This window comes from Chlorocebus sabaeus, chromosome 4 (genome assembly GCF_047675955.1).
Source record: "Chlorocebus sabaeus isolate Y175 chromosome 4, mChlSab1.0.hap1, whole genome shotgun sequence".
Lineage (NCBI taxonomy): Eukaryota > Metazoa > Chordata > Mammalia > Primates > Cercopithecidae > Chlorocebus > Chlorocebus sabaeus.
The window spans coordinates 42,228,826-42,247,652 of NC_132907.1; the positions used below are offsets into that span (position 1 = coordinate 42,228,826).

Here is an 18,827-nt window from a genome sequence, read left to right on the forward strand (position 1 = left end):
TTTCCTCAGCTCTCCTTCTTAACACATCTGAAAAGGCAGTGTTGGGAGCTTTCTAGAGCCCACAATATGCTCCTAAAAAGCGGTGGCTCATGCCTGTAATCCCAGCACTTTGGGAGGCTGAGGTGGGCAGATCACCTGAGGTCAGGAGTTCGAGACCAGTCTGGCCAACATGGTGAAACCCCGTCTCTACTAAAATTACAAAAACATTAGCCGGGTGTGGTGGCGCACGCCTGTAATCCCAGCTACTTGGGAGGCTGAGGCAGGAGAATCACTTGAGCCCAGGAGGCAGCTGTGTCAGCGAGCTGAGATTGCACCATTGCATTCCAGTCTGGGTGACAGTGAGACTCCATCTCAAAAAAAAAAAATAAAGCTTTGTTTTTTATGGTTCAACAACATCTGTGTGGTATATTTTTCTGTTTCTAAAATCTATTTTTGTGCATATCTTAGATTTTTTGCAGAAATGAAATTTCAAGATCTGGCTTTCCTCTGGCATCTGAAACTGGGGGATTTGATATATACATGTTAGAAAATGATCAGTGAAGAATATATTTGAAAAAAATCTCCTTTTTTCAAAAAGTTCTTTCATTTAAGGTGAATGATTTGCAGTTGGAATAACCAACCACAAGGAGGTGTGCTTCTTTTGACCTAAATTTCGTTGAATAAACTAACAAGTACAATACATACGGTTTATTCTGGCTTTTGTTTTTATTTAAAATGACCGATGAATAAAATTACACAACATGGATGTAGCATTTTAAAGTTACCTCGTTCAATTATAAAATTGACTTAACAATATTTTATACACCTACAAGGTGCAAGGCACACTGCTGGGCTGTTTGTTAACAGCATACTACACTCTATGTCTTCACAAGTCATTTGCACAGAAAGGTGTTTGAAATTCTGTGTGATTTGTTAAAATCAGTAATTCCAGATGGGTTTACTTCAAACAAGTGATACAATGATAGAGGCAGGAGGCAGAGAAATTTTAGGCAGAAAAGGGAGGGTCCCTGACAAAACCCCACCCTCAAGCCAAAAAGCCTGAAACCACAGCCCACAGTGAGAACTTCTCTCCCTTTTGTCTGCTCAGATGTTGCTTTTTCCTAAACTACTCATGGCCCACCCTGCCCGCCATCCTGTGCTATGAAGACCACAGACTCAGCCAGCAGAGAGGAGAAGCAACTGGACGTGAGGGACTATGGCTGGATGTCAGAGAGAAGTGGCTTGATTTCAGAGGGACATTTTGATGGAATAACTTTGGAGAAAAATCCAGCCAGAGATGGCAGGACTTCAGGGGAAGATTACCTACCCAGCCCATCCCCTTTTCTGCTCTTCTTCCTGCTGAAAGCCACTTTCACTGGAAATAAAATATCCCACATTTACCATCCTTCAATTCTTTTGTGTAACCTCATTTTTCCTGGATGCAGGCCAAGAGCTCAGGAGCCATGAGTGCAGATACAAAAGGCTGCGACACTGGCCTTTACTCTTCCTGGTGGAGGGCAGCTGCCTCATGCGAAAAGGCAAAGGGCCCACTGAGCTGTTTACATTTAAGCCACCTACGGATGGCAGAGCTAAAAGGGCACTGTAACACATCCTCTGAGGCTTTGGGAGTCACAGGCAGCCCCTCAGTCACTGCTGCAGGGTCCTGCACAGAGTTTGCTCCTGCTGGAGCCCAAAAGTGCTCACCCTGACTCCTGCATCCTCTCACCTGCATCCTCCCTCCCATGAGGGGTGGAACACAGTGTGTCCAAGTGAGTGGAGTTTGATCCCACCAGCGCTGAAGCAGCTGGGTTGTTCCAGTGCTGGTGCACTCCAGTCCTCACCCTTGTTCACTTGTGTGCTCCCTCCCGTGGGGAGTTGTGGGCAGCAGGCTGAATAAACAAGGAACCTCTGTCGTGGGTCCCATGAAGGGGTCAGGGAAATATCCTGCTTCAGTAGTCCTTCAAAAAGTAACTACCGCATCATCTATTTTTTAATAAGGAATTTAAATATTAAAATAGGTTAATGACATTAGTTCAATGTCTACGGATCTCACACCACATAGTCCAAACTTCCTCAGATAGAAATATTTGCACTACTCAAAAATTCTGCCACACTGGGAAATAGAGGAGTAGACATGGGCTGAGATTTGAAAATCTATTACCTGTATTTTTTTTTTTTTTTGCCATAGAATATGATTATAAACCTCAACTTTATTATTGACTTAAACAAGGTCACTGAAGCATTTCACGAAGAGTTCCTGATAATGGTCTACCAGATATCTAGGACTAGATACTATTTAGTAGCTGAAAATGATGGCAGAAAATATATGGGCAGCAATAGAAAAAGAATGTGACTAAACATTTTTGGCAATTTGATATAAAATATTTAGATTTTTAAAAAAATCTGTGTAAATGGATGAATAGGTTGGATTTTAGGGAAAAAAATAGGCTTAGTTCAATTAGAGACTGAACTGTAACATAATAAATCAGAATCAATGGTGGCAAGTTTTATATACTATTTTAATAGCATAGAAAACAAAACCAAAAAAACCTATTACCTATTGGTGAAACAACTGATGGAACATCTAATAACTTTTAAATCCCTGACGCTGCTTCCTTACAAATTTTAAGTTTGGCCTCAAGGTTTCTCAACACACAGTGAACTGTAACCTAACTGGAAACAGGCTGTAACCTACTCTTATACCAATCACTGTGTTGCAGACAACCAAAGGCAGCCAACTGTTAAAACCCTCTTCAAGTAAGGTAAACACCAAGCTGTAACCAATCCAGCTGTTTCTGTACCTCATTTTCTTTTCCTATAATTTATTTGCTTTTTTTGTCCATAATTCTTTGATCATGTAGCAGCACTGGAATCTCTTTGAACCTGTTATGGTTGGGAGAGGGACTCAATTCACAAATTGTTTTTTGCTTATTTTAATTTGTCTAACATTTTTCTTTTGACACAAGGAACTCTGATTCTGCCAGGTGTTTCTGGGAAAAATTGTTTTCCAGAAAACACAATGAATGTTTTTGATAATTTGCTACTAGAAGTATGTCTGGAGTTGGTTCCTTCCGGTGGGTTCTTGGTCTCGCTGACTTCAAGAATGAAGCCTCGGACCTTCACGGTGAGTGTTACAGCTCTTCAAGGTAGCATGGACCCAAAGAGTGAGCAGCAGCAAGATTTATTGTGAAGAGTGAAAGATCAAAGCTTATGGAAGGGGACCCCAGTGAGTTGCTGCTGCTGGCTGGGGTGGCCAGCTTTTATTCCCTTATTTGTCCCCACCTACATCCTGCTGATGGGTCCATTTTACAGGGTGCTGATTGGTCCATTTTACAGAGTGCTGATTGGTATGTTTACAATCCTTTAGCTAGACACAGAGCACTGATTGGTTTGTTTTTACAGAGTGCTGATTGGTGCATTTACAATCCTTTAGCTAGACAGAAAAGTTCTCCAAGTTCCCACTCAACCCAGGAAGTCCAGCTGGCTTCACCTCTCACGAGCAAAGTTATGTTTCTGATCTTCTAATAGAGCCTTCTGTGAAGGTTTGAGATGCTCCTACATTTCTAGTCTCATGGAATCTCATCTTTTTTAATCTGAAAACAAAATGGAAATGTTTTTGCCTCAACTTGTTTTTTTTCTTAACCAAATAGGATTCTTTATCGTAAAAATAACTGGGAAAATGGTGGCTCCAATTAAGTTTTCACAAAAAATTGTAGCTTAAGTGAAATGCAAATGTTCATAAAGTCATTTTCTTATTACTAAAATAATTTATATACCATTGTGATGATTCACTGATTTAATTAATGAATTCGTAAGAAAAATAAAATCAAAGCTTATGGAATAAGCCTGGAATTTTTCGGTATCAGTTTTGATTGCATATCCACAAATTATACATGAGGCTGGATTTTGTAAAAAAAAAAAAAAAAGAACTGTGTCATATCTACAGTGTAATGAATAAACAACGTGAACAGAAACTTCACAGAGAAGTGTAAGTGCCCAATGAAAATATGAAAAGATTCACCTCATTAGGAATTAGAAAATAAAAAAAATGAAAGCAAGGCAATATTATTGACATACATTTACTTGAAATTATCAACAAAATAACTGGTGAAACTGACAGGATTACAAATTATCAGATTATTGTTTATTTGTAAGAGATAATTGCTCCTAAAATATTTTCTGAAATAAAGAAGATTACGAAAAATATTAAGAAACCTGAATTGATATTTCGTAACTATGTGTTCCCACTTTGGACAGTTTCCATTTTTTTAAATATTCTGATGTCATTTACATTTTATTTTATAATCATAATCCCATAATTGATGTCTTAGTTTTGTTTGAATGGATTAAAATTTCAATGACAGGTTTTTTTTTTTTTTAGTTTTTCATTTTTCCCATTAATATCTGTATTGTTGAGTTATTTACTTTGATTACTCTTGATTGAGTGGACGTGTTGTCCAAGAACGATTTTTAAAAAGCGTTCTTGGGTATTATATTTTTTGAGTTTTTGCTGATTTAGGAGAATCATGACCCACTACTTCGCTGTATGTAATATTATGGGGTCACGCTTTTGTTCTCAGCCTTTTTTACGTACTGCACATTGCCACCTGCTGGCATCAGATGCCACTGAGGAGTCTTAAGGCCACTATCATCATTCCCTGATTTTTATGCCTGGGTGTGAATATAATTCTTTATCCTTGATGTTTAGCAACTTTACCAGGATATAAGTTGGTATTAACTGCTCCTTGTCAATTTTTTCTACCAAGGACTCTCCAGCCTCACTTCTCATCACCTCCTTCTTTGCTGGAGGCACACCTGTCTTGCCAACTACTTGCGCTTCTGTGAACTCATTATGCTCCCTCATATCCCTGTGGCTTGTCAGAGGCAAGTGAAATTTCTTCATGCTCTACTCCCACTCTTGTCATTTACTGCCACTATTCTAGCAGATTTATCTCCAGCATCTTCTCAGTGAGACTTACTAGAGCACACTCCCAAGGTGACACAACTACTTTCCCCTTCCACCTTTGAAATGATATATATCCTTAGTATTACAGGGAATTATCATTCATATTTAAAACTCTCCTACCCAGGACAGTGAGCTCCAAGGAAAGGGACGTGTAACTTACATCCACTTAATGATGCAAGCAATTTAAAACCAAGAGTTCTTGTTGGCAAGAATTGGGAAAGTTGGATGGACAGTATACAGACAATTACCGAGCGGCCAGTAAACAGGAAAAGGGATAACAGTTCGAATGTTCTGACCAGGCGGATATTCCGAGTCTTTAAGAAACACTAATCATATATCTATGAAAGAAAAATATCTTGGGCCCCACTAATCATATACTTGTGAAAGAAAAATATCTTGGGCCCCTTAAAACTGGGAATTGCCCAGGGCAAATCTGCCTCCTATTCTATTCAAGTCACCTCATTTGCTCACCAAGATAGATGCATATTCTGATTGCCTCCTTTAGAAAGACTATCAGAAACTCAAAAGAATACTACCACCTGTGTATTACCTACCTGTGACCTGGAAGTCCCCAGTTGGGGGGCGGGGGGGGCTTGCTTTTAGTGGTCTCTGCCTTTCTGGAAGGAACTAATGTACTTTTTACATATTGACTGATGTCTCCTGTCTCCCTAAAATGTATAATACTAAGCTGCGCCCCGACCACCTTGGGCACATATCCTCAGGACTTCCTTAGGCTGTGTCAAGGGCATGTCCTCAAAGTTGGCAAAATAAACTTTCTAAATTAACTGAGACCTGTCTCAAATTTTCGAGGTTCACATACCGTAGGTAAGTGTCAGAAGCCTACAGGTGAGCGAGTGGAAAAGCATGAAGGCAGGCCCCTGCAAGATTATTAGCTAAGCCTCCATAACGCAGGCGGCAAGTGTCCACGGGAGTCTGGCCTCTGCTCGCCTACACCACGACCTCCTTCCTGGGGAGGACATACATGGTTAGCCCTTTCTCCATTTCCATACTGATTGCTCACTCTCACCGCCAAGACCCACCCGAGAAGCAACATTAATCCACGCATAGAAAAGTCCGCCAGAGTGAAACAGCTAGAGCCGGGCGCGGGGCGGAGCTAGTTGTGCGCATGCTCCGTGAAGGGGTAGGCGGGGGCCGAGCGCCCTCCGGTTGCGCCTGCGCTCTGGCTAGGATCCGCGCCTGCGCCTCTGCGGCTGTAATTTGGTCTTGCTGTCCCAGGCGGGATGGTGCTGCTGTGCCAGGTAAGGGTGGCGGGTGTGCGTGAGGGCCTGGGTGCGGAGCCCTCCTCGACGTGTCTCTCCCGCCCTTTCCCTCCACAGACCCAGCCCTGGTCAGTCGGACCTCCCCACTAGCCCCCAACTCACACCCACCCTGGCCGGCATCTTCGGTTTGGGGGCGCCCCCGCCCTAGGGCCTTCCGGACTTTGCTGCTGCTGCTGCCCCAGCAGAAGTCGGGTCCACTCCGAGAACTCCTGTCCGCTCACGGCAACAAGGACGGGTTCATTCTGAAGGCGCCTCGACCTTTTGTGGCCACCTCTTTCCCAGATTATTCGTTTTGATGAAGCTGAAATTTTAATCTGAAAAGAAACGCACCTCATTTCTGCTTCATCTGTGGATTTCCACATCCTTGATTATTTGCAAACCTGTAATTATTTCGTAAAGAGTAGTTTGCACGGAGTGACAGGTGCCTATTTTACTTCGTCGGATCCCTTACATACCAGGCTGGTGGCACAACTTTGTTCTAGCAAATACCCGTCTGTCCTGGGTTTCAAACCTACTTGCTTCTGTAAATGTCACATTTACTATGTTGCATAACTTAATCCTTAGCGTCTGGGGACAGTGTTATGCAGACCGGAATCTAAGGTCATTTGACAACCGCGAGAAACAGGTTTTTCGCTTATTTGTTCATTTATTTTATTTGTGTAACTCATCTCTTGACTCAGAGATTTGTTCTTTGCTTACATGTTTATAAAAGGTGCTATAGTTTTATGTCAATTAAAGACAGCCTTAACATGTTTTCATAGAAGATAAATACTTAGGATTTTAATGATGGCACACTTAAGTTTATAAAACTAAAAGGCATCCAGAAATTAGTCTGAATTATTTTTAAAACAACAAGTTTTCAGAATTTGAACTTGTAGATATAATGAAATTTTTTACGGGTTATTTAGTTTTCTTTATAAAATTTATCTTTGATTAAAGCAATACATTTGGAAAATGAGAAAACTGCTCAACATTGACAGTCAGAAAACGAGTATGAGTTGTTATTAAAAGCATTTTCTTTACTTTCAGGTTGAAGTATTGTATTTTGCAAAAAGTGCTGAAATAACAGGAGTTCGTTCAGAGACCTTTTCTGTGCCGCAAGAAATAAAAGCGTTGCAGCTGTGGAAGGAGATAGAAACTCGACATCCTGGGTAGCGAAAAATTTGTAGAATGCATATGAGTAACACTTAAATATTTTCAAAATGCATAAATGATAAAAGTAAAAACAAGGTTAATTTCGATTTCCGTGCTTAATGTCAAAAAGAATCGTTAGTTGTAATTTTTTGAAACTACTGAAAAACTCTAAATATGCACCGTATTTTAAGAAAGGTTAAAGATATTTTACCCCAAAACACAGTGAACCCCAGAGGGATATGATTATATTCTCTTTAATGATTTACAAAACACTGCACATGTCACTTCTGCAATTTTATAACATTAAATGAATTTGTTACAAATTCAATTAAAAATGTGTGCTTTAAACATTTTGTTCTCCCTCTCTTTAGAGAGCTCAACATAGATATTTCTAAGATTAAAAGAAAAATGAGTTACAACAAATCCTAGATGCTGCTGAATTTGAGTTTTTATAATATTTAATTTTATTTTCTGGTTCTTGAAACGCTATAATTTTACTTCTGTCATTCCCACTTCAAGTTCTTTTTGAAACAAAATATAAAAGTGACTTATTTGAGGGTGATTCAGGAATATTAATTGTGTGACTTAAGCTTGTGTATTTGTTTAAGCCTAATTCTGTGTAAAAGATACTCCACAATATATGTTTAAAAGCAAACTACTTCATGATTTCATATCTTTTAAGTTGCCCTTACAGTGGCCTGATAATCAATGAAACACAGTGGAATCTCCTGTTCTGCTTTACCTGGAGGGAGACAGCTGGTCTTGTATACATTTTCACTGAGCCTGAAAAGAAAGCTTACGGTTGTTCAGGTATAAAGGAGCAGCTAATAAAGCTGTGTTGCAGGTGGCTCTATGATCTATGCCATCTTTTCATCTTTCTAAGCAACTTAATCCATATTTGAGTAGGATAATGTGTACAGGCGTAGTTTGTGGGCAGCTATACTTAGGCTTGTACACATGGATAGAAGGACCCTGGAAAGGCCATGTACTGATAGAAGGACATTGGAAAGGCCATGTACGGAAACTTTTCTTTTGACCTGGTTTGAGTGTTGCCTCCACTCTGGTGGGTTTTTTGTGCATTTTTTTGTTGTTTAATTCCCCAGGGCATACAACATCCAATAAAGAGTTGACAGCAGCAGTTTAACGTATCTTTGTGGTGTATAAGTATGTTCTTTAGTGGATATGTCCTTTCTCCATATACTATGTGTAAATTTAATTGGTAATTTTACAGATGATGCTTTATATAATTTTATCTAGGTAGTATCTCTAATTGCAGCTGAAGAGATTTGAGGTCTATCATAGCATTGATACTTTGAGTCATACTTTTTCCCCTTTAGATTGGCTGATGTTAGAAATCAGATAATATTTGCTGTTCGTCAAGAATATGTCGAGCTTGGAGATCAGCTCCTCCTGCTTCAACCAGGAGACGAAATTGCCGTTATCCCCCCCATTAGTGGAGGATAGTGCTTTTGAGCCGTCTAGGTATGTGAGATTTGTTTTTCTTAATCAGTTGTGTGGGGAAGGATCATACAGATGGTAAAATGTATGTGGTTTGCTGTTAATGTGTATTCTTTGTAAGTCTCTCTGTACCAAATCTTTATTGATGCAGCAACTCTTCACTGGTGCCAATAAATTTATGAATATCTACCACCATCTCTGCATCAAGTCTATTGTAAGCTGTTTAATTACAATAGACATATCAGTTTGATATGTTTCATTTAACATGGTTTATTGAGATCTTAGGTGTCAGGCACAGTGACATATTAATATCCATATTTTGCAGGTGGAAAAACAAATTCAGAGGACTTAAAAACCTTGCCTTTGATCACATAGCTAATCACATAGCTAATAAGTGAAAGAGCCAACTTAAAAAGAATTTATTTAACTTTTAAGTTCAGGAATACATGTGCAGGTTTGTTATATAGGTAAACGTGTATCATGGCGGTTTCTTGTGCAGATTATTTTGTCACCCAGGTATTAAGTCTAGTGCCCATCAGTTATTTTATCCATCCTCTCCCTCCTCCCCCCCTCCACCCTCAAGTAGGCTCCGGTGTCTATGGTTGCCTTCTTTGTTTCTATGTGTACTCAATATTTATCTCCCACTTATAAGTGAGAACATTCGGTATTTGGTTTTCTGTTCCTGCATTAGTTGGCTAAGGATAATGGCCTCCTGCTCCATCCATGTCCCTGCAAAAAACTTGATCTTGTTCTCCTTATGGCTGCATAGTATTCTATGGTGTATACGTACCACATTTTCTTTACCCAGTCTACCATTGATGGGCATTTAGGTTGATTCCATGTCTTTGCTATTGTGAATAGTGCTGCAGTGAACATACGTGTGCATGTGTCTTTATGACAGAACGATTACATTTCTCTGGGCATATATTCAGTAATGGGATTGCTAGGTTGAACGTATTTCAGTCTCTAGGCCACACTGTCTTCCACAATGATTGAACTAATTTACACTCCCTACAGCAGTGTATAAGCATTCCCTTTTCTTCACATCCTTGCCAGCATCTGTTATTTTAATAATAGCTCTTCTGACTAGTGTGAAATGGTATCTCGATGTGGTTTTGATTTGCATTTCTCTAATGATCAGTGATGTTGAGCTTTCTTTTCATATGATTGTCTTCTTTTGAAAAGTTCCTGTTCATGTTCTTTGCCCACTTTTTAATGGGGTTGTTTTTTCTCATAAATTTTAAAAAATTCCTTAGAGATGCTGATGTTAGACCTTTATCAGACACATAGTTTGCAAAATTTTCTCCCATTCTGTACGTTGTCTGTTCACTCTGTTGACAGCTTCCTTTGCTGTGCAGAAGCTCTTTAGTTTAATTAGATCCCATTTGTCAATTTTTGCTTTTGCTGCAATTGCTTTCTGTAAATCTTTGCTTGTTCTTATGTCCAGAATGGTGTTGCCTAGGTTGTCTTCCGGGGTTTTTCTAGTTTTCCGTTTTACATTTAAGTCTTTAATCCATTTTGAGTTAATTTTTGTATATGGTGTAGGGAAAGGGTCCAGTTTCAGTCTTCTGCACATGGCTAGCCAGTTATCCCAGCACCATTTATTGAATAGGGAATCCTTTCCCCATTGCTTGTTTTTGTAGGTTTGTCGAAGATCAGATAGTTGTAGCTGTGGAGCTTTATTTCTGGGTTCTGGGTTCTGTTTCATTTGTCTATGTGTCCTGTTTTGTACCAGTCCCATGCTGTTTTGGTTACCGTAGCCCTGTAGTGTAGTTTGAAGTTGGGTAGCGTAATGCCTCCAGCTTTGTTCTTTTTGCTGAGGATTCAAGAGCCTTTCAAGAGACAACATTTGAACTCATATTATTGGGCTGTCTCTGTACTTTTTTCCAACCACACTTACTAATACTAGATGATAGCTCTCCTGGCCACGGAGAAATGTAGAAAAATTACACAGCTAGTAATGCCTGAAAAGAAAGCTTACCATTGTCCAGGACTAAAGGAAAATAGGTTTATTGTTATGGCTTTGTTGCAGGTGGCTCTTCGACCCATGCTACCTTGTCATCTTTCTAAACAACTTAGCCCATATTCAAGTCGGATAATGTTCAAGAACATTGTTCAGTATAGTCTGGAGAGATCAGGCTTCTTATAAGTACAGACAGAATAAGGCTTAATTTATTGTCAACTGAAGAACAAATTCAGTAGAAATTAACAGTCATCCCTGAATAAAAACTCTTGGTCAGTTAGGAATGAAAGAAGACTTTCTTAATTTGGTAGGATTTTTATTCAAAATCAGGAGTAAGTATCATACTTAATGGCAAAAACTTGGTTCTGTTAAAGAAAGGAACAAGTCAAGGATGGCTTTTTATCTTTTTTACCCATTTTTTGCTCACCCTCCTGGAGGGCAATGCCACAAGAAATGAAGAATCAATCTGTAAAGCAGATTGCCCCTCATGTCGACACCAGGCTTCTTTCTCAGACCTACTATCTGGACACAGTAGAAGAATCTGTTGTCAGATATGTATCTCAATGCTATTTAGAAACTGTGGTCACCATATCACCACCATGATTTCAGGAGGTGGAATTTGGATTTTTTGGAATTTAGAATTTATTCAGAAAACTATAGGTTGCCATTAAAGGGGTATTGTGGTAATTACAGCTGTTCTTTGAAAAGGTTACGAAGATTACTCAAAAGCGTTGTGTGTTACTTTAATGTGTTTGGCAAGACTGGCATTACGCATTTTTAAAACCTGCCAGCTAGCTTTCGGTAGTCTTGTAAAATCAGAAGTTGTGGGAACTCAGTATGGTTTGAAGCTCATAGACCATATTTGTATTACCTATATTTTCTTGCAAGGAAAAGAGGTGGAAGACATTTAGGTGGCTTGTGCAGCAGATGAAAAATCCTGGAATCCAGTGATATATAAAGAATAGTGCTGTTTCCATGGTGGAAAGAGATAGGAAAAAGAACATTGGCTTAACTAAGACTCCTTGGTTGGAATTTCAGCACCTTGAGTGAGTTCCTTAACTTCTCTGAGCCTTCTTTCTCTCATCTTTCAATTCAGATGAAATCTTACAGGATTAATAATTATATTCCTCATTGCCTGCAAGATTCCGCCTATCTGTTCAGCCTCAGCCTGTCCTGTTCTCTCCGTTCATTCTAGGTTCTGGAGCACATCACACCCTTTCTTGTCCCAGAGCCTTGGCATTGGCCACTCCCTCTCTCTGCCTGGGGGCCTGTGCCCTGGTTTCATTACAAGACTTCCTCCTCATCTTTCAGGTCGCAAGTTTTCATACAGCCTCTTGAGAGAAATCTCCCCCAGACCCCAGGTTCTGTCCCTGAAGCCTGTTTATTTCCATGGGTTATCCCTATTTGTAATTCTGAGTTTCTCCTGTAATGCTTCGTTTCTCCTATTTGAATGTGAGCACCCTGAGGAAAGGAGCTTGTGCTTCTTTCCCCTGGTTGATACCTAGTGCCTGGCCCTAGTCTCTGGCCCTTAGTATGTAGTAATGTTTGAGGAATTAAATGAGAAATGCATGGCAAAGGGCTTTGCACAATACCTGGTAAATAAGTGTGCAGTTCATTCCCTTATTTCCTCAGTTACTTACCTGGGGTTTTGCCAGGTTGTGAAGGGAACCCAGTTCCAGTAGAATCACTGTCACTTCTGTTCTTCCTTTTTTGTTGGATAAAGAAAAAGGCAGCTTTAGGTGTAGTGCTTGGTACCACAGTGGTGAGAGGGGATGGGCATGTAGGTGAAAGTGGCAGTAACCTCCACTGTACCTTGATGGGAGATGTGAATAGCAATTACAGAATTTGGAATATATTGGCATTGAGATAGATTATATTTTAGTGATCATGTTAATGATGGATTACTTTTTATGTCATGCCTGATTCATTATGAATATTTATATACATAATTGAGTTTTGCTAATTTTTACGCTTGCTTATTTTTATCATTCAGATCAAATCATGCCTCCTGACACATCTAATGGTCGGGAAAAAAAGGAAAGAAACTTTTTATCTGAGGAATATGAGCCCCTCAGATAAAACATTAAATTAAGAGGCACCAAAAGGCACTGGAATGAAATGGCAGTCATGTCACTCCCTCTTAAGCTGCATCATTACCTTTTTTTTTCTTTTTTCCTTTTTTTGAGATGGAGTATCACTCTGTCGCCCAGACTGGAGTGCAATGGCATTATCAATCTCAGCTCACTGCAACCTCCACCTCCCAAGCCCAAGCAATTCTCCTGCCTCAGCCTCCCAAGTAGTTGGGATTATAGACGTATGCCACTACCACCCGGCTAATTTTTGGATTTTTTGTAGAGATGGGGTTTCACCATGTTGGCCAGGGTGGTCTCAAACTCCTGACCTCAAATGATCCACCCGCCTCAGGCTCCCAAAGTGGTGGGATTACAGGTGTGAGCCACTGGTCCCTTGAATCCACTTATGAGGGCTGCAGACTAGCTGAAGCTAAGAAACCATAAAATCCATATGCTGGACACTCTAACTTATACTCACCCTATAGTTCAACAGTGTACAGCCAATCCGTGATCAACATTATCTCTGTACGCCTGTGAGAATTCTTGGTGAAACTTTGTATCATTGTATCAGCCCACTTCTTGTTCCCTTTGCCTTTAAAAACCTGCTTGCAACAAAGGCTGAGGGAATGCTCCCCAAGGGAACTCCCCGAGGTATCTTAGAAGTATCCTGGCCCACTATCCTTGTCTTGGCTCATGTAAACTCTTTATATTTTGTGCCACAACCTCTTCTTTTTACATTGACATAATGTAGAAAAAAATATAAATTGAAAGAACCTATAAGTTGTTGAGTGTTTTACCCCTAGGACTTTTGTTAAGGTTTACTAACGTGTTATTTCTAGGAAAGATATAGATGAAGTTGAAGAGAAATCTAAAGACGTTATAAACTTTACTGCCGAGAAACTTTCAGTAGATGAAGTCTCACAGTTGGTGATTTCTCCGCTCTGTGGTGCAGTATCTCTATTTGTAGGTGAGTGTTAATTTTCATTGCATCTATCACTGCACAAGACAATAGAAATTACCATGTGCTTTCCATGTTCAGTGTTAACGGAGGAGTTTGAAATACTGAAGATTACCCCTGATGGTGGGTAGACTTTTTTTGTAGTTCTTGTTTTGTTTTAGTAACCTTCAAATTAACCTATATTAAATTACAAGGCATTTTGAAAAGTAGGATAAAAGTCATTGTTAGGAGAGAGAATTCTAGATTTTCCAAAATTGAAGGTAAAAATGTACTTGATAGTCCTGGGAACATAAATATTTTCCTTTTAAGTATCTGTTAGTCAGAAGAGGAATATTGCCTGCTTTTCCAGGTGAGTGTTTTTAATAAGCTTGATTAATCAGTGCTGTTTTATTTCCTTATCATCTTTGTGATTATCTGTTTTATTTTCCTAATCAAATTTTGTTTTTAGAAGATTTCAAAGTAGTTTTAGAAGAATTGGTATGGTGCTTGTTTACTATTAAAAATAATCCTTTTTTATTAACATACTATTTCTTTTGTAGGTAAAAACCTTATTTTAATTGTTTTCTTTTTCTTTCTATTTTTTTATTTTTAAAGGGACTACAAGAAATAACTTTGAAGGGAAGAAAGTCATTAGCTTAGAATATGAAGCGTATCTACCCATGGCGAAAAACGAAGTCAAAAAGATTTGTAGTGACATTAGGCAGAAATGGCCAGTCAAACACATAGCAGTGTTCCATAGACTTGGGTATGATTTCTTTTATCAGTTTAAAAGTTAAGTATAGTTGTTTTCCATCTTTGTACTAACTCTGATTCTTGAATCTTTCTTAGGAATTCTGTATTACTATGACAGGAACATTCATGTATTATTTTTGGAGGACAATAGGGATGGCTGTTAGTACCTTTAGTGACTGCCTGGTGGGTTTTGATATTGGGAGAGCTCTTGTTGCCTCTGTTGCTATAACAAAGTGCACGTATGCCAAGACTTTCAGGCCCTTGGCCTACGGGCCTGTGCTAATGTGTGCTAAAGGCCTTGAGGCCTTTTGAGAGTTGTTTTGTCGTCTGGAGTCTGTTTATATGACAATCTGTGACAGATTCTTTTCGATATAAATGCCTCTGAAAGTCATTAAAGTGGTTTGCCTTTTTGTTCCCCTAAAGAGTTCTTGGCTTTAAAAAGAAGCCAGTAATTGAGACTTTATCTGTCATACTCTATTAGTTACTAGTTTGTTATTAATAACCAGTAGTTTTATTAATGGTTAATATTATTACTCCTATTATTTGATATTTATTATTTTAAATTTTGTATTATACTCATTAGGACATAACTTTGTATCTCTAGGCATTACTTGGCACTGTGCCTTGTTTGTTTGAGTCAGGCGTTTGCCGTATCAGTGAAAGGATTTCCCTTGGTGCCCATCAGAAGTGTTTAGTGGATAGAGTCTAACAAATTAGCTGTAGCATCAGCTTCATCTGCTGCCTCTGCTGAATGCTACTGCGATGAACTACTCTTTTCTAACTGGATGTTTGCGTAAAATAGAACTACAGTATAATTCTAAGACTGCATACCTGGATTTTTTTTTTTTTTTTCCATCTATCCAGCAGATTTTTTAACACATAGATTCAGAGGTGATAGTGATTTTTTCTCTTCATCTTGTTAAAGCTTGGTTCCAGTGTCAGAAGCAAGCATAATCATTGCTGTGTCCTCAGCCCACAGAGCTGCATCTCTTGAAGCTGTGAGCTATGCCATTGATACTTTAAAAGCCAAGGTGCCCATATGGAAAAAGGTAAGTTAAGAAAATAATACATTTTACCATGTGGGCCTGATTTCTCTCAGGAATTTTTAGATAAAACCCCCCATATTCATGGACTTTTTACTAACTGTAGTGTCTTGTTTTCTTTATCTGTGAAATATCTTCTTTCCAAGATTTGTTAAGCATGAAAAATATGTGCCCCAAAGAATGCGTGGCACAAAGTAAGCCTCAACAAGTGGTAACAGTGAGAATTCCTAGTCTGGACTGTTGGAGAGGTTAATATATGAAGTTATTTCTCTTGGATTGTAATTCCCTTGAATTAGAGGATCTTTCTGTTGGAGAGTGAGAATAATGCATTAGCTATTTAGGTGGTGGCTAAAATAGAAATTCCTTAAGGTGAAGGAGGCTTTTCCTAGAGGTCCTTTTTAGGGAAAAAAAAATGGTGAGATATTGCTCCCTGTGAGAAAATGCACAGTGAGTGGGTTTAAAAACAGAAATAGGAACTTCTGGTATGTTTTCTGTCAATAAGGGCAAGTAATTCTCTGGTTAAATAGAGCATTCTGACGGGATGAAAAGGCCCAACTCCCTAGTTTCTCCTCTGGTGTAGTAACATTTAACAGTGGGATTGTTCTGTGGTTGCACATTCAATGTCTAGAATTGTCTAGAATTGCCTTCAGCATTGTGGCTGACAGCAGAGCGGAAGAGTTAATGAACAGCTCAGTAGATCAAAAGACCAGAGCAGAGAGCCAAGGCGTTTAAAGGGCACGTCTCCCCTCCTTCTCAGGGGACCTGCCTCAGTCAGTGGTAGAAATAAGGCAAGTTGGACTCATAACCAGGGCCTGGGAAATTTGGTGACCATGTTTTCAGAATAAAATTGAAGCCCATTGTTTTAAGAGAATACATAGGGATTAAAGGATAAAATATGTGAAAGGAAACTTAGTGAGGCTCAAATGTATTGTTCCCTTGCTATCAACAAGGCTGACACAATTTTGACAGAACAGGAGGCAGACCCCCAGAGAGGGAGAGGTAGGAAGAGCATTCTAAGATCTGCTGCAAGCCTGAGAGGCAGGGGTAGCTTTCTTTACCAGGGAGGAAAGGGTGCACAGTCAGTGGACAGAAAGTAGATAGGAGCAACCCCAGAAATACAGGTAATGAGCAGGAGTTGGGGCATATTCTTGTTTTCATGCTTTGAGGACTAGCCGGGCTTCATATTTTGCTTTTGTTTGTCCATAGAGAGTCGGACGAAGTGCAGGAGTTCAGAGAACAGTTGAATTTGAATTCCTCTCCCCACAGAAATGGAATGTGACTAGAGAGTGAGAAGAAAAAGTGATATGTTTTTCTTACCCCTTCTTTCTACAAACTATGTAACTTCTAGTCTGGTTCTAGTCTTGGCCTGTGCTTTGAGATCATCTGTGATATAGGGAAGGGTGGCAGGTAGGTAGAGTGTCACAGAACAACTCATACCAGAGTGCAGCTCAAACTTGTTTAAGAACTTCTGAGAGGTGATCACATAATTTAACAGCTAATGAAGATATTTGCCTTTGGAAAAGTATATTTAGAAATGTTGAAGTAGTAGGTATGTTTGGAAAGAAAAAAAATGTTTGAAACTAAAGACCTTCTATGTATCTTCCCCTATGTAACCTTCTATCTTCCCCTATGTAACCTTGCCCATGATGTCTCTCATCATGACCCCAAATAGAATTGTTTATTTCCTTCTGTAGTTGTACCCTGTTTTGCTATAGCGTCTTGTCTCTTATTTTTGCAGTTGTGTTGAGAGTCCTTAAATGTAGAGAACATGTCCATTCATTTTTCTGCTCTCAGTGCCTTATACAAATGTCTAATGGATTGTTGAAAGAGGAGCCATTGAAATAGATGTGATATTCGTTTGCCTGATTTATTCAAATGTATTTTATATTCATATATCAGAATGGTCTATTTTTAATACCTGTTATGATTTTGTGTTTTAGGAAATTTACGAAGAGTCATCATCTTGGAAAGGAAACAAAGAGTGCTTTTGGGTATCCAACAATTAATCACTTAGTTTTTAGAGCCTGCAATCTTAACTTTGTTAAACTATTATCATTGATCACATTTTGATTTTTTTCTCTCCACACTAGGATAGTTTACTGAAGCACAGTCTCTTTTGTTATACTAGTGGGACAAAAGGGAGAAAAAGGAAGCAAGATAAATGGGTATGTAGGATGAAGGGTTATTTAAAATGGAACTAAAGATAGAAGGAGGACTATAGGAAAGAAGTGGAATAATTTAAAAGTGAGGAAAGATGTCTGTGGTAGACATGTCCTTCCATGACTAATTTCTAATTGTAACTCAAACTCACATTGAGGTATGGGCCCTCCTCAGTGACTTTAACTGACTCAGAAAGATACTCCCCCACCAGCGCCCCCTCACCACCGCCATCCCGGTTCAGGGAGAGCATTGTTATCAAGGATGCATGAAAGGAATGTTGGCAGAACTGGAAAGTATTAAAAAATCATTATCAGACAGTCTTGATATATGTTTTCAGAAATATATTAAAAATAATAAACTAAAACCGATTTCAAAAGTTTAAAAATAGTATTTTCTTTTTTAAAAAATTGCCTAAAATAGTTCTTACTATGGAGATTTCTGGGATTTCAGAATCTATAATCTTACCAGAAAACTTTTTGTTTTTATTAGTTGTTAATTTTGTATCAATATACAAATCAGGACAAAATTGTCATAAATACCTATTATGATTTTGTGTTTTAGGAAATTTACGTGGTTTGTGTTAAAATGTTTAGGTAAACAATGCCCTAATTTTTAGTTGGTTAAGGTTTATAGTATTTTGATAGACTTGTATATATAAGTCCCATATATTTCTTAAAATTTTTTTCCAGCTTTATTGAGGTATACTTGACAAAAATTGTATATATTTAAAGTATACAATAGGATATTTTGATACACATATACATTGTGAGGTGATTACCACAATCCAGCTAATTAACATATTCCTCACCTCACGTAGTCCCTTCTTTTGTGTGGTGAGAATATTTAAGATCTACTCTCAGCAAATTTCAAGTAAACATATAGCTCATAAAATAATAAAATACTAGCACAATTTGGGCAGTTGTCATCATCACAAAATTTGCATTATGTATATTAAGAACAAAATGTATACTTTCAGACACTTAGATTGAAGGATTTTTTTCTTATGTTTGGGCAAATAAGAAACCTAGTAATCCTAGAAACTAGAATTTGTTGTTCTAAGAAACTAGATTTGTTATATCTAG

The 18,827-nt window shown here is 38.7% G+C and overlaps 1 protein-coding gene and 1 long non-coding RNA gene across 3 annotated transcripts; one reads left to right on the forward strand and one right to left on the reverse strand.

The window, feature by feature from the left end:
- Positions 1 to 684: 684 nt before the first annotated feature.
- On the reverse strand, positions 685 to 6,080 carry LOC119622487 (uncharacterized). Its single transcript, XR_005239099.2, has 3 exons — positions 5,766 to 6,080; positions 2,781 to 3,572; positions 685 to 1,962 (listed from the first exon to the last, which is right to left on the reverse strand). It is a non-coding gene; the product is annotated as an uncharacterized lncRNA (long non-coding RNA).
- Positions 6,081 to 6,151: 71 nt separating this feature from the next.
- MOCS2 (molybdenum cofactor synthesis 2) lies at positions 6,152 to 18,130 on the forward strand. 2 transcript variants are annotated; one of them, XM_007972196.3, is made up of 7 exons: positions 6,152 to 6,204; positions 7,255 to 7,376; positions 8,697 to 8,841; positions 13,692 to 13,819; positions 14,405 to 14,555; positions 15,468 to 15,591; positions 17,526 to 18,130. In XM_007972196.3, the coding sequence occupies exons 3-7, from the start codon at positions 8,744 to 8,746 to the stop codon at positions 17,589 to 17,591; spliced, it is 567 nt and encodes a 188-aa protein (XP_007970387.1). In that variant the 5' UTR covers positions 6,152 to 6,204; positions 7,255 to 7,376; positions 8,697 to 8,743; the 3' UTR covers positions 17,592 to 18,130. The 2 variants fall into 2 exon arrangements, with proteins under 2 accessions (XP_007970387.1, XP_037850580.2); XM_037994652.2 differs by lacking the exon at positions 17,526 to 18,130 and adding an exon at positions 16,792 to 17,475.
- Positions 18,131 to 18,827: the final 697 nt, after the last annotated feature.